The following is a 13688-nucleotide window of genomic DNA, read 5'->3' on the forward strand; positions in this document are numbered from 1 at the left end:
TACAAAGTCTAATGTTTTCATGAATAGCAAGAACAATTAGTAAATAACTAAAATCATGAGTTCAAAGAAAAAAAAAAAGAAAAATTAAAACTATTATGAGAATGAACAATATAAATTTATTAAAATAAATATTAACTTACAAGCTTACCTTTTATTTTAAAACTATTTGGATCAAAATTGAAAAATTATATAGGTTGGATATCAAAATTAGACAAATATAAAAGATGAGTAAATGAGAAAAGATATTAATAAGTGAGCTACATGAGAAAAAATGCATAAACAAATGAGACAAAGTGTATAAACAAGAAGAGTATTTAATATTTTTTTTTTCTTTTTGTATCATTAAAATCTAATCAATTATGAAATATAAAATGTTAAATTGGACTTAATTGGTATTATTTTTCAAAAATAAAAATATTAAAGATAATTATCGCAATAAATAATCAATTAGAATCCATTGAAAAAAACAAATAATCAATTACAGATAATTTAAAATTCATTTTTAAGCAAAAAATTTTATATTTCCAAAATAAATAATAATTATATTCTATTCAATAAATTATATATATGGATTTTTATTTTTATTTTTGTTTTTTTTGGGCCCCATAAACATGGCCCTAGGCATTGGACTTAGTGGCCTACGCCTTAAGCCGGCCCTTACTGCAATCCCTGGTTTTTTCTTCTTTAGTGGCTGACAAAATTGACATTTTTGCTTCTTTAGTGGCTGATACCGAGAATACCCACAACTTTGGCTTGGATGTTAAACCTGGCCTGTACGCGCAGCTTTTACGGAGTGTTCAAGAGGTCAAAGTCCATGCTCCATAAATGCGAAATTTATACAGTATGCAATTAGAAAAAAATGAGAGTGGTGGAAAAATTAGACGATTTGAATTACTTGTTTCCAAGTATTAGTTGTATCTTATAGGATAGAGGTCCGTAATTAATCATGCACTCTTATTAGCTTTGCTTAAAGTTGCTGCTCGCTTGAGCACCTACACTTTGTGCAACACTGAAGAACAAATTGAAATCAATATATTTATTATGAGTTCTAAGTAGGTAATTGTTATGATGTTTTTGAGTGCTAATGTAATGTGGATAATGGGAACAAATAGTTAGGACAAAGAAAACAAAGTACTTTTTTAGTGTTGGTCCTCATTACTCATTATCCAGGTCATGTCTGAGTCTTACATGAATGGCAAATGGAAGTTTTATTTTAACAAAATGGGATTGTGTATTTGGTTAGAGATCTTTGTTCATGAAATTGAATTCGATTAGATTATATTGCCTAATATAATATATGTTTTGCATGTTTATACTGAGCTAAACTTAGTGGACTAGAAGTTTACATTTAGTTTAATGAATATTTATTACGAAATATACAAGTAGTGTAATGAGATATTAAACATGAGATTCAATTGAAAGTTGGGATCTGGTGTGAAAAACATAATAACAATGGCCACCTAAAACTGTTATCTAAAAGAAGCAACAATATAGGATTTTGATAAAGAAGATATCCTTGAGAAAATATCCTTGAGATAACCTCTCAGCACCTCATTTTCATGGTCAGGGAGGAGAAAATTTTCACAAACGTACATGGGAAACCATGCAAAACAACCAATGGTCAAAATCTATACAGGAGCACTGGACTAGTGGAGGAAACCATGCAAAACAACGAATGGTCAAAATCTATTATCTGATTCTGGACTAGTGAACTGGACCAAACGTCCAACTTTTCGCTTTATGCAGTTTGCGCATATGTTGTTCAGCCAAGTGAGCTAGAAAGTATAGAAGAGAAGTGTGGTTTATTTATCTTTATTTTTAGGAGACTATATGTGTATTCTTTTCTCTTGATACCCCTTCTTTAAGAGATTTTTTTTTTTTTTTTTTGTGTAATATTTAAGAGAGGTTTCTTGTTAGATCATTTTCTAATGGGAGATAAAATTAGGTGGTTTTTAAGTCATTTATTTTTATATTGTTAGAATTAGGTGATCTTTATATAATTTATTTTTATATTGTTTTTTAACAAACTATTTTGATATGTGACAAAAATAGAATAAAGGAAAAATATCATGCTCACAACTAAATTGTCGTGGAGCAATCTTTTCTTTTTCTTTTTTTTTTAAATAAAAATGCAATCTTTAGCTGCTGTGGCTTGTTCGAATCTTTTTTTTCCCTTTAATGATTACTGTTTGAATCCTGTCCAACGAAAAGAATGCGTATGACATGAAATGACCTTCTAGAATTTAAATTTCTCGTAAGGAAATTGGCAACCTCTTACAATTATAAAACATTAGAAGACCAAATGCATAAATTCCCTTAAACTACCACCTATTTCTAGAAACGCCTAAAATTCAAAAAAAAATTTAAAAATAACTGTCATTATTAATATAAAGGGGACAACTAAGACCTTTTTTTCAGCTACTAGTCAAAAAAATAATGCTACCTTTTTATTTGTTTTTTCTTTGAACAATATAATCATACTACACTGAGAAGATAAATATATGCAATACATGTTTTAAAATAGGAACTTGACTATGAACTACATTTTAATAAGCTTTTTTTAAAAAGAAAAATGGATAAAAGTAAAAATCATTAAAATGTGGTGATCAACTCTGTAGTAGCCAAGTCATCCGCATGAGATATTGTCTGCTTTGGGTCCCGTCCGCATGGGTTTAAAATGCGTGTTAAGGGAAATATATCCACACCCCTTTATAAGGCCTGCTTTGTTCCCCTTTCCAACCAATATGGAATCTCACAATCTACTTCCGGATGCTGGGCACCACCGATCTGAGTACTGGCTCTGATACCAATTGTAATAGTTCAGGCCATCCGCATGAGATATTATCATTTTGGGCCCCGTCCGGATTTAAAATGCATCATGCATCCACACCCCCGCATGAGATATTGTACGTTTTGGATCCCGCCCGGATTTAAAATGCATCATGCATCCACATCCCCTTATAAGGCCTGTTTCGTTCCCCTTTCCAACCGATATGAAATCTCACAATCCACTCCCAGATGCTGGGCCCCACCGATCCGAGTACTGACTCTGATACGAACTGTAACAGTCCAGGCCATCCGTATGACATATTGTACGTTTTGGGCCCCGTCCGGATTTAAAATGTGCATCATGCTTCGTTCCTCTTTCCAATCGACGTAGGATCTCACAATCCATCTCTTTTGGGGCCCAGCGTCCTTGGTGGGATCTCACAATCCACCCCCCTTGGGACCCAGCGTCCTAGCTAACATATCGATTCGGGTCTGGCTCTGACACGAACTGTAACAGCTCAGGCCACCTGTCAGGACCCGTCCAGAATTTCTCCCCGGAACCCTAGACAAGCCCTGATCCCAGGGAAACCCTACCGGACCCTCCAATGGAAAATCCGGCAGAGCCTCCCCTAAGGGATGGACTTACCACAAATTACCTGCACTGAAAACACACTTCTAAAATTCATCCCCTTATTCCTCCCACAAACTACAAGTTGTTCCACAAATTTCAGCACTTCTCAAAAACAACAACAGTCCAGTGCATAAATAACAACCACACGTCCAATACAGTATACAGAGCATTATACAATAAATGTGGAATTTATAAAATGACAGATAAAGAAGCAATATAAGTTCGAGAGGAAAAAGGTAAGAAAAACTTCTTGAACCTTCGGCAACGAACTGAGACGTTAGGCTCGCCCGGACAATCAACGTCTCCAACCTCGACCTAGGGGAACGGAATTTAAGAGTGTGAGATGCTAATCATCTCAGTGAGTGACCCTAACTACCGAACACCTTTAATATTAATAATATAAAAATAAAGGAATTTAATCAATCCATACCGAACAATTACATAAATAAATAAATAAACAATTGAAATAATAATTTCTCTCAAAACCCTCACTATTCACTCCGTTGGAAATGTTCCCCTTTTTAAAATATTTTCACAAAACCTGATGTACGTACTCCCCGAAAACCAAGGGATTAAACCATTTGATAAACAATAAATAATAAATAAATACCCCAAATATAAATAAACTATAATAAATTATAGTAAATAATTTTTGAACACCTTTGGGGTTTAAAACATTATTTGCAATTTACACCTGACGCACCACACCATATACCGGTGATGCCCTCCGATACCCAGCGTCCCGAGCACCGACTGGCGGGGGGTTAAAGAGAGAAACCTGCAAACGGCACTTCGGCGTCCCGACAGTACCGCTGCTGAAACCATCTCCCGGCCAAGGAGAGGGGCGGCTGTGGCCAATAACAAACTTGCCTGCCCACGGTCCAATGGCAACAACGGGAGAAATAATAACCGCGCGCTAAACCACATAATACCTGCGCGCTACCACGTGTCCATACACTAGAACACCAATACTGTATGAGTGCGTCTAAAAATAAACATTATTAACCAACCGTACCGTTTTCCAAAATTACCGTGGGAAATACATTAAATTCTCACACTTACCATCCCACATATTTTTATTTAATAAACCGGTACGAAACATTGATAACTAACAAACCACAATTTTCTCGAAGTACGAGATGCAACCATAAAAATACTGCGGGCATAATTTATAAAATTTAAACAAATATTTTCGCAAAATATTTAACCCAATTATGCCCGAAAAATATTACTTAAAACCACGTACAATTAATACCGAAACATATTTTGCTCATGCATAATAAATAAATTAAACCACAATAAAACCATAATTAAATCATACCATATGAGTATAATTTAAATACCAATTTAAATACCAATTAAACATAATTAATTGCCCAAAAATGATATAAAATCCAGACACAATCAATTACTAAAACTACTTGCTCATGTGTAATAAATACCATTTAATCACAATAAAATAATAATCGGGAATTTCTAATGACCCCAAAATTTCATTCAGCACCAATGGGTAAATATATATATAAAATAATATTTTTCCCGATTGTATTTAAAATACGCCACATGAGCACAATTTACAGATATCAATTTAATACCACATAAATACAATTAATTATCCCAAAAACATTTCAAAGGTGGGTCACTCACCAGGAGCACGCAATTAAACCATGATCCACCATGGGATCAATTTCACGACTCACCGGTGCTCCTAGAACAAAATTCACACACAGTCAAATAAATTAATATTTTAATCGGATAAATAATACCCAGTACCCGGGGGGTCAAAACACAAACATTATCCAAAATAGGCGAATAATATACAGAATAGAAGCTTGAGCGACGAGGATTACAAATTCGGTCTCCATCGACCCCAATTCCGCCGGAGGTGGCCGGAAAGTTTCGGCCGGTTTTCAATTCCTCGTATTTCGCAAACCGCTTCAATTTTTGAGATTGGAGGCCATTTTTGAACTCAAGGACCCAAAATAGGGGGAGAGGAGGTTTAATTCGGACTGGGCTGGCCGGAAAACACAAGAAAAGAGGAGAGAGAAATTTTTCCGGCCGGCGGCTTCTTCGGCCCGATCGGGGCGCGTCCGGCGGCCGGTGACCGTGAAAATTGGCGGCTGAGCTCGCCTCCTCCCTCCGCTCGTCACTGGCCAGCGCGTGAGTGGTTTTGGTGGCCGGAAAAAGAAAACACGGTGAGAGAGAGGGACGGTCGGGAGAGAAAGAAAGAAAGAAAGAAAGAAAGAAAGAAGAAGAGGAAGAAGAAGAACAGGACGGGGTTGGGTCCCCTTTTTTCCCACGTGGGGGAAAGAAAAAAAAAAGAAAAAAGAAAAGAAAAAGAAAAAGGAAAATAAAAAGAAATGATTTAAAATTAATTAAATAATATTAATAATAATATTATTATTTAAAATAATAAAAAAATAATTTGATTTTTACACATGGTTGACATGTGGCTTCTCAACATGGTGACACATGGTCACCTTCATTAAGTCATACGTGGCACATCGTTACGCGTTTTAAAAAATAATATTAAAATAATACAGTATTTGAAAAACTCTACAGGTCCATAACTTTCAAACCACATGTCCAAATCGGATGTGCCACTAGTCTACGGACTCGTATTGACGAGCACTTCAAAACCATGCATGAGTCAAAGCTCAACCTTGCATGAATAAAAAGTCAACTCTGGCACCCCTTGGACAGTTTGGACCTCAACTTGTTTTGCTCATAACTTTCAAACCGTAGCTCCGTTTTCAACGTGCTACCAGTTTACGAACTCGTGCCAGCGTGTACTTCGTAACGGTACCTCAGTCAACCTAGAATTCCAACCGGAACAAAAAGTCGACTTTGACCCCTTCGTCGATCAACGTGCAAAAATTCCGACATGGTTCGGGACGGGGTGTTACACCACCTGCATGAGATATTGTCCGCTTGGGGTCCCGTCCGCACGGGTTTAAAATGTATCTCAAGGGAAAGGTATCCACATCCCCTTATAAGGCATATTTCATTCTCCTTTTCAACCGATGTGAGATCTTACAAACTCCCTGTAACAGCCCAGACCACCCACATGCGATATTATCCGCTTTGGGCCGGGCCCGCACGGTTTTGCTTTGCGACCCCATTACAATGGTGGGTCCACAAAAGGACTCGTAAGGGAAAAGTACCCACACTCACTTATATGGCATGCTTCGTTCCCCTTTCCAACCGATGTGTGATGTTACAATCCTCCCCTCCTTAGGGCCCAGCGTCCTCGCTGGCACATCGATCCGGGTCCGGCTCTAATACCACTGTAACAGCCCAGACCACCCGCATGCGATATTGTCCGCTTTGGGTCGGGCCCACACGGTTTTGCTTTGCGACCCCATTACAACGGTGGGTCCATAAAAGGCCTCGCAAGGGAAAGGTATCTACACCCACTTATATGGCATGCTTCGTTTCCCTTTCCAACCGATGTGGGATGTTACACTCCCTCCCTTCCTCTGCTCAGTCTGCATAAATTTCAAAGATAGGGTGATTAATTAACCATAAACTAGAAAATAAAAAAAACTACTTAACGACATGTGTACGGATATAATTTAATCAATAGATTTTCCTACTACAATATGTGAAGGCCGTGCGATTAATGAACAGTATACCTGTCCGTATAGAAGTTGGTCCTAACAGTTTCCAAAACCTTAGTTACCGTGAGAAAAACGTTTGCTCTTGAAGCTTGACAATCAATTGCATGCCTGCGTATGACCATGTTCCCTCAAAAAAGAAAAAAAAAAAAGAAGAAAATTCTTGTCAAATTTTGATTGGAAGTAACCTATTACCTCTTTCACACATACGTACTCCACATATGAAACGTGTTCTATCTTTGTTTTATATAAATATATTGAGTAATCGGATGTCTTTAATACTGCTTAAATAAAAAGACAAGAAGGTACTTGCTTCTGTTAGTTTTTCTTTCATATTTTTTCGGAGTACAAACATGGCTGATAATTGAGAGATTAGAGCAGCATTGGAGATGGAAAGAGTGAACTACAACAACAACAACAACAACAATAATAATCATGATAAGGTAGTGGAAGAAGGAGTTTATTTGACATGGGAGGACCTTTGGGTGACAGTTTCAAAAGGAAGGAATAGCAGCAAAGCAATCCTCCAAGGTCTTACTGGCCATGCCAAACCAGGAGAGCTCATGGCTATAATGGGTCCTTCCGGCTGTGGCAAATCCACACTTCTTGATGCTTTAGCAGGTGAATTTATTGTTTCCATCAAGTATTTATTTTATATTTTGCTTTTTCTTTTCTTTCTTTTTTTATTCTATATTTTCAATCTGGAAGTGAGGATTGAAAGTATAAAAAGAAAACTGCGTATACTGACACACCATCTCTATTTCTCTGCAAATACTTTTAAACGTCTTTGTTTTTGTATGTCTTACTCAATAATCTTCAAATTTAATAAATAATTCAACAAAATTCCCCCTTCCATGTTAATCAAGTTTTTGATCAATGATTTTGGGATTTTTTTCCTTTTTAATATCATTTGCACCCTTTACATAATTTCTTAAAACAATGATATATCATCTCCTATTTTGTTGATTTATTCTTTTCTTGGACGTTCTTGTGTGTTTCTTTTCCCCTAATTTATTTTTTGTTCTATTAAGTAGCTAATTAAGTAGGAGATTATATTATAATCTCCTAACTGCAACCAATAAAATGTCCATATGTTATCTTTGTTTCTCAACATAGAAATGATAATAAATATATTTCCATATATATATATATATATTACAAAAACATTTTCGTATATATTTAGAGTTATAAGCAATATCATAATAAATATATTTAGGTAATAAATTATTATTTATTTATATTTTTAAAATATACTATTTGTCATCATTCATAAATAATAATCAATTAGACGTACAATTTAAATGGTTATCATTTAAAAAATTATTTTTAAAATTTTAAAATAAAAAATAAATTTAAAAATTACTATATAAGATGGTGATAATTATCAATGGTAACATTTTAACTAGTGCACTTCATTAATTACAAGGTTTTTTTTTTTTTTTTTCTTTTTCATTTTGTTAGCTATATTAATTTATATATAGTTTTTAGTTTAGTGCTGTCTGTTTTATTTTTCTTTTTTTCTTTTTCTTTTTTTTTTCCCTTTGATAAAGAGGTAGCGATTATGCTTTCCTGTGATAATCTCATATTGTTCCATATAGGTATTTTACCGAGTGAACTAAAATTTTGTTCCAATTTTTTTTAGTAGCATTTGCAAACAAGTGAATTTTTAAATCATTATGTTCCATATAGGTATTTTACCAAGTGAACTAAAATTTTGTTACAATTTTTTTTTAGTAGCATTTGCAAACAAGTTAATTTTTAAATCATTACGTCTATGCATATGTAAGTTTATGGTTGATATTGTTTTTTTTTTTTTTTAATAACAATTACAACGAGAATAACAACAACAATAATAATAATAATTAAAAAGGAAATGCTTAACTTTGGTATTTATTTAAAAATTAAAATAATAATTAAAAAAAAAAAAAGACGTATCACGGACTCAGGTCTATGATGTCGATTACTTGACAATTCTTCCAACTTTTTTGGATAATGACAATTCACTGGCGGCTATTACTAAAAACCAAAAAAAATAAAAAATCATTTATCCTTATACATTACCACGTGTAACAGCATAGTTTACTACATAGAGTCTACAAAATAATTATTAAATAGTTGATTATATCATATTATCTATATAAAATTCATATATAAGTTTTTCTCCATTAATGGGATGCATGTTTATATGTCAATTGTTTATTTTATTTTATTTTATTTTTTACCTTTTCATGATTGAGTGATTTAAATCCAAATTAACTCCATATACACATGAAGCAACATGTGGGTATAATCATTAAACTATTTTTCATAAGTATATCAATTATTAATTTGTTAAATTTACACTGTTTTTGATTTTTTAAAACCTATATGGGATAGTAATATCATATCAAACTAATTACACACTAACATATAAGCATCATGTACTCCACTAGTAATAGTTACTAGCGAACAAATCTAATGTTTCCAAAATATATAACCCTCTGATTAATGCACTGACAACTTCCACCGCAAAATCATGTGTCCTGAAGAATTTTTCTACCTGGGGTTTATTCCTTGCGAACTAATTGTCTGCCACAAGTTTATAGTTTGTACGTCTGCCACCAACTATTCCTTATTTATTATTATTTTTTGTGCTTTTAGCTACTATTCCTGAATTTTTTTTTTTAATCTTTGTACTTTAGCTACTACTCCTGAGTGTCATTGATGGAAATTTTCTAATTAATTTTCAAACGAATTCCAAGTGCAAGTATCAACCAATTTAGATTAGTTTATCAGACAGATTACACAGGTTTTTTTTTTAAAATTATAAATTATTTAGGTAAAATTTTTTGAGTGATAATTAGTTAGGTACAATTAAGAAAACTAATACATTCAAGGTAACTGAAAAATAGACTATTAATTAATAGTTTTAGCATTTTTTTATTTTTTTATCTATATTAAAGATAAAAAGTCATTAGATTATCACTACATTGACATAACATGTAAGTGGAGGCCATAAATAGTAGCCTAGGAGACCCTCCTAGTGCCACTTACTTTATTTCATTTCATTTTTTTATGTGACATTTTAATTTTTTCCAAGACAAAGAATTGTGAAAGCCTTCTTTTATCCATATAGCTGAGGAAATTTATAATATTACTGTATTAAGGAAAAAATTAATTTCATGGTCATTAACTAATTAATACTTTTAATTAATTGAACAAAACTCTAATTTGATTACGTTTTTGCAGGGAGATTAATCTCAAAGACAAGGCAAAGTGGGGATATTTTAATAAATGGACGCAAAAAAACACTGGCTTATGGTACATCGGTATGTACAATATCGACAGTGATTAATTATTAGATTTGACACTAATTTATAACTCTTTGGATACTAATTTAAATAATTTTATGAATTACTTAGGCATATGTAACACAAGATGATACTCTAATTACAACTCTAACGGTTAGCGAAGCCGTGTACTACTCAGCACAACTCCAATTGCCGGATTCAATGTCCAAATCCGAGAAGAAAGAGAGAGCAGAAATGACAATAAGAGAAATGGGTCTTCAAGACGCCATGAACACAAGGATTGGAGGTTGGGGATGTAAAGGACTTAGTGGTGGGCAAAAGAGGAGAGTGAGCATTTGCATTGAAATCCTAACACATCCAAAGCTTCTCTTCCTTGATGAACCAACAAGTGGGCTTGACAGTGCAGCTTCTTACCACGTTATGAGTGGAATTGCAAGCTTGGATCAAAGAGATGGAAGTAGAAGAACTATAATTGCTTCTATACATCAACCAAGCAGTGAAGTCTTTCAACTCTTCAGCAGCCTTTGTCTTTTGTCTTCTGGTAAAACAGTGTATTTTGGTCCTGCTGCTAGAGCAAATGAGGTAATGCATATAAGGGTTTTATATATTGAGCTTATATTTTATTTATCTAATTGTACACTAGAATAATTGACTAACCCTTTTTATATTTTTTTCCCCCCATTTTGTGTTTTATTGTTTTTTGTAGTTTTTCACTTTATGTGGGTTTCCTTGCCCTACTCTTCAGAATCCATCAGATCACTTCCTCAAAACCATAAACAAGGATTTTGAAAAGGTATTAATTCCTATTTTCTCATGTATAACTAGCCTGTTGTGAAGTAGGATATGTACATGTTTTCCTTTGAAAATGAAGATTGCTTAAGTCTTAAATATGAATTTAATTTGCACAATTGTTTTCAAGTGTTTTTTTTTTTTTTTTTTTGACCAAGTTCTATAGGCTTTACAGAAAAACTAAAAAGTACATGCCTTGTCAATTTTTGCAGGATATTGAACAAGGATCAGGTGGGGCAATATCCACAGAAGAAGTAATCAATACCTTGATAAAATCTTATAAAGCATCTGAAAGTTACCAGCAAGTTCGAAGAGAAATATCTGAAATATCTAAAAAGGTAATCAATTAAGCAAGTATCCAACACACAGATTCAACCACTAGCTCAAGGTTCAAACAGAAAATTTAATTGCTAACATTATTACCCATATATTTGCATGTAAAAATGATCAGGATTATGGAGCTGTGGAGAAGGAGAGAAACCACGCTAGCTTTCTTACACGGTCTGTTGTTCTTACAAGGAGATCTTTCATAAACATGTTTCGTGATCTTGGCTACTATTGGTTGTGCCTTGCAATCTATGTAGCCTTGTGTTTAGGATTGGGAACCCTCTACTTTGATCTTGGCTTTACTAATGAATCGATTCAGGTGAGAGAGGGAGGGAGAGAGAAAGAGATTGTTGCAAATTAATTATATGATTAGCAAAATTTTTCCAGATTATAATATACAAAGTTCATAAACTCTTTATGATATTTCAGGCAAGAGGTTCACTACTCATGTCTATTGCTTCGTTCCTAACTTTCATGGCCATTGGTGGCTTCCCTTCCTTTGTCGAAGATATGAAGGTATAAGATTTGGTTTTCAAGTTCATAGTATATGTATATTGAAATCCAAGAAGCCATTTCGTCAAAAAAATAAAATAAAATAAAATAAAAAAAGGGAAAAGAAAATCCAAAGGGCCATAGAAGTTCTTATTTCTAAAAAAGATAAAATCGATCTAATATGAGACTGGCTAAATATAGCACATCTTGTCATGTTTGATTTGATTTTCTCCTTCAATCATGTTTTCCATCCACAAATGTACTCCACATGTTGTGTTAATAGAAATATTCATACATATGCATGTGCAAATTCCAGGGCCGTAAAAGTTTTTAGTTTTTAGAAATCAACATGATAAGAGACTAATTATTTGTATGGCACATATCTTGTTATGAAATCTTAACTTCTTTATCATTAGGTATTTGAACGAGAAAGATTAAATGGGCACTATGGAGCAGCTGCATTTATGATGGGAAACACACTTTCTGCCGTACCATACTTGCTAATCATTTCAGTGATTCCTGGATCACCAGCTTACTATCTCCCTGGACTTCAAGAAGGAAATGAACACTTTTTCTACTTTGTCTCTGTGCTATTTGCTTGCATGATGTTGGTTGAAAGCCTAATGATGACTATTGCAAGCCTTGTGCCCAATTATCTTATGGGGATCATAGCCGGTGCTGGAGTTCAAGGTCTTATGATTTTAGGGGGCGGATTTTTCCGGTTGCCAGGAGATCTCCCAAAGGAATTTTGGAGATACCCATTGCATTACATTGCATTCCATAGGTTTGCATACCAAGGAATGTTCAAAAATGAGTTTGAAGGTTTAACTTTCCCTAACAATGAAGTTGGAGAGCGACCTACAATAAGGGGAGAAGAAATTTTGAGGAATAAATGGCAAGTTGATATGGGTCACTCCAAGTGGGTTGATCTTTGTATTTTGCTAGGAATGATAGCTTTCTATAGGATCTTGTTCTTGGTGATCATCAAGACCAGTGAGAAGCTGGGAAAGTTCTTGGCAATGTCTCCTAAGCAAACCATAGAAGTTATAGAGAATCTGCCCCAATGAATGGAGATCAGATAAACAATCACCAACTTTAGACCATATATATAAAATAATATTGTGCTACATTTAAAATAATAATACAAGATGTGTATTATTAGAGCACCAGAGAAAGTGAAGTGTTTTGTTCATTATAATTGGAGTGAGATGGGATGGTGCCCTCTGATCTTGACTTTCAAAGTCGAGTTACATTTGCAATGTATATTAGAGTAGACTAGGCACCAACTTTAAGTTTTCTTCCTAAATTTGGATATACGTGGAATTTTGTTACTTTTCTTTTCATCTACCACTACAAGAATCGCAATAATAGGAGATGCAATTAATGCATCGTGCAAAATAAAAATCAACATTTCATAAAGTGTCATCTGATATGGTGTTGGTTAAATTACCATACAAAAGCCGACGCTTTAAAAAGTATCACCTAATACTCAAGAAAAATTGACACTTTTTATTAATAAAAACGTCGCTAAATATATTCAAAAAATCGACGATTTTATGAAAAAGCATCACTATATATATAGTAATAACAACAAATTTTTGAAAATGCATCGCTAAATGTATAGTAATAGCCGACGGTTTTTCTTAAAAAAAAGTCGGCTATTGCTTCAATTTTTAGCAAAGCTTTTCACAAAATTGTCACTAAAAATTAATGCAATAGCTGATGCTTTTTTAAAAAAGCATCGACTTTTCTCTTCCTTTTTTTTTTTTTTTT

The 13688-nt window shown here is 33.8% G+C and overlaps 1 protein-coding gene across 1 annotated transcript; it reads left to right on the forward strand.

The window, feature by feature from the left end:
- The first annotated feature begins 7306 nt into the window (after window positions 1–7306).
- Window positions 7307–13258, forward strand: LOC132799312 (ABC transporter G family member 1-like). Its single transcript, XM_060811635.1, has 8 exons — window positions 7307–7638; window positions 10246–10325; window positions 10419–10889; window positions 11014–11100; window positions 11309–11434; window positions 11548–11742; window positions 11853–11939; window positions 12332–13258. Exons 1-8 carry the CDS (start codon window positions 7407–7409, stop codon window positions 12980–12982), a joined length of 1929 nt encoding a protein of 642 aa, XP_060667618.1. The 5' UTR covers window positions 7307–7406; the 3' UTR covers window positions 12983–13258.
- Window positions 13259–13688: the final 430 nt, after the last annotated feature.

Source organism: Ziziphus jujuba, chromosome 9 (genome assembly GCF_031755915.1).
Source record: "Ziziphus jujuba cultivar Dongzao chromosome 9, ASM3175591v1".
Classification (NCBI taxonomy): domain Eukaryota; kingdom Viridiplantae; phylum Streptophyta; class Magnoliopsida; order Rosales; family Rhamnaceae; genus Ziziphus; species Ziziphus jujuba.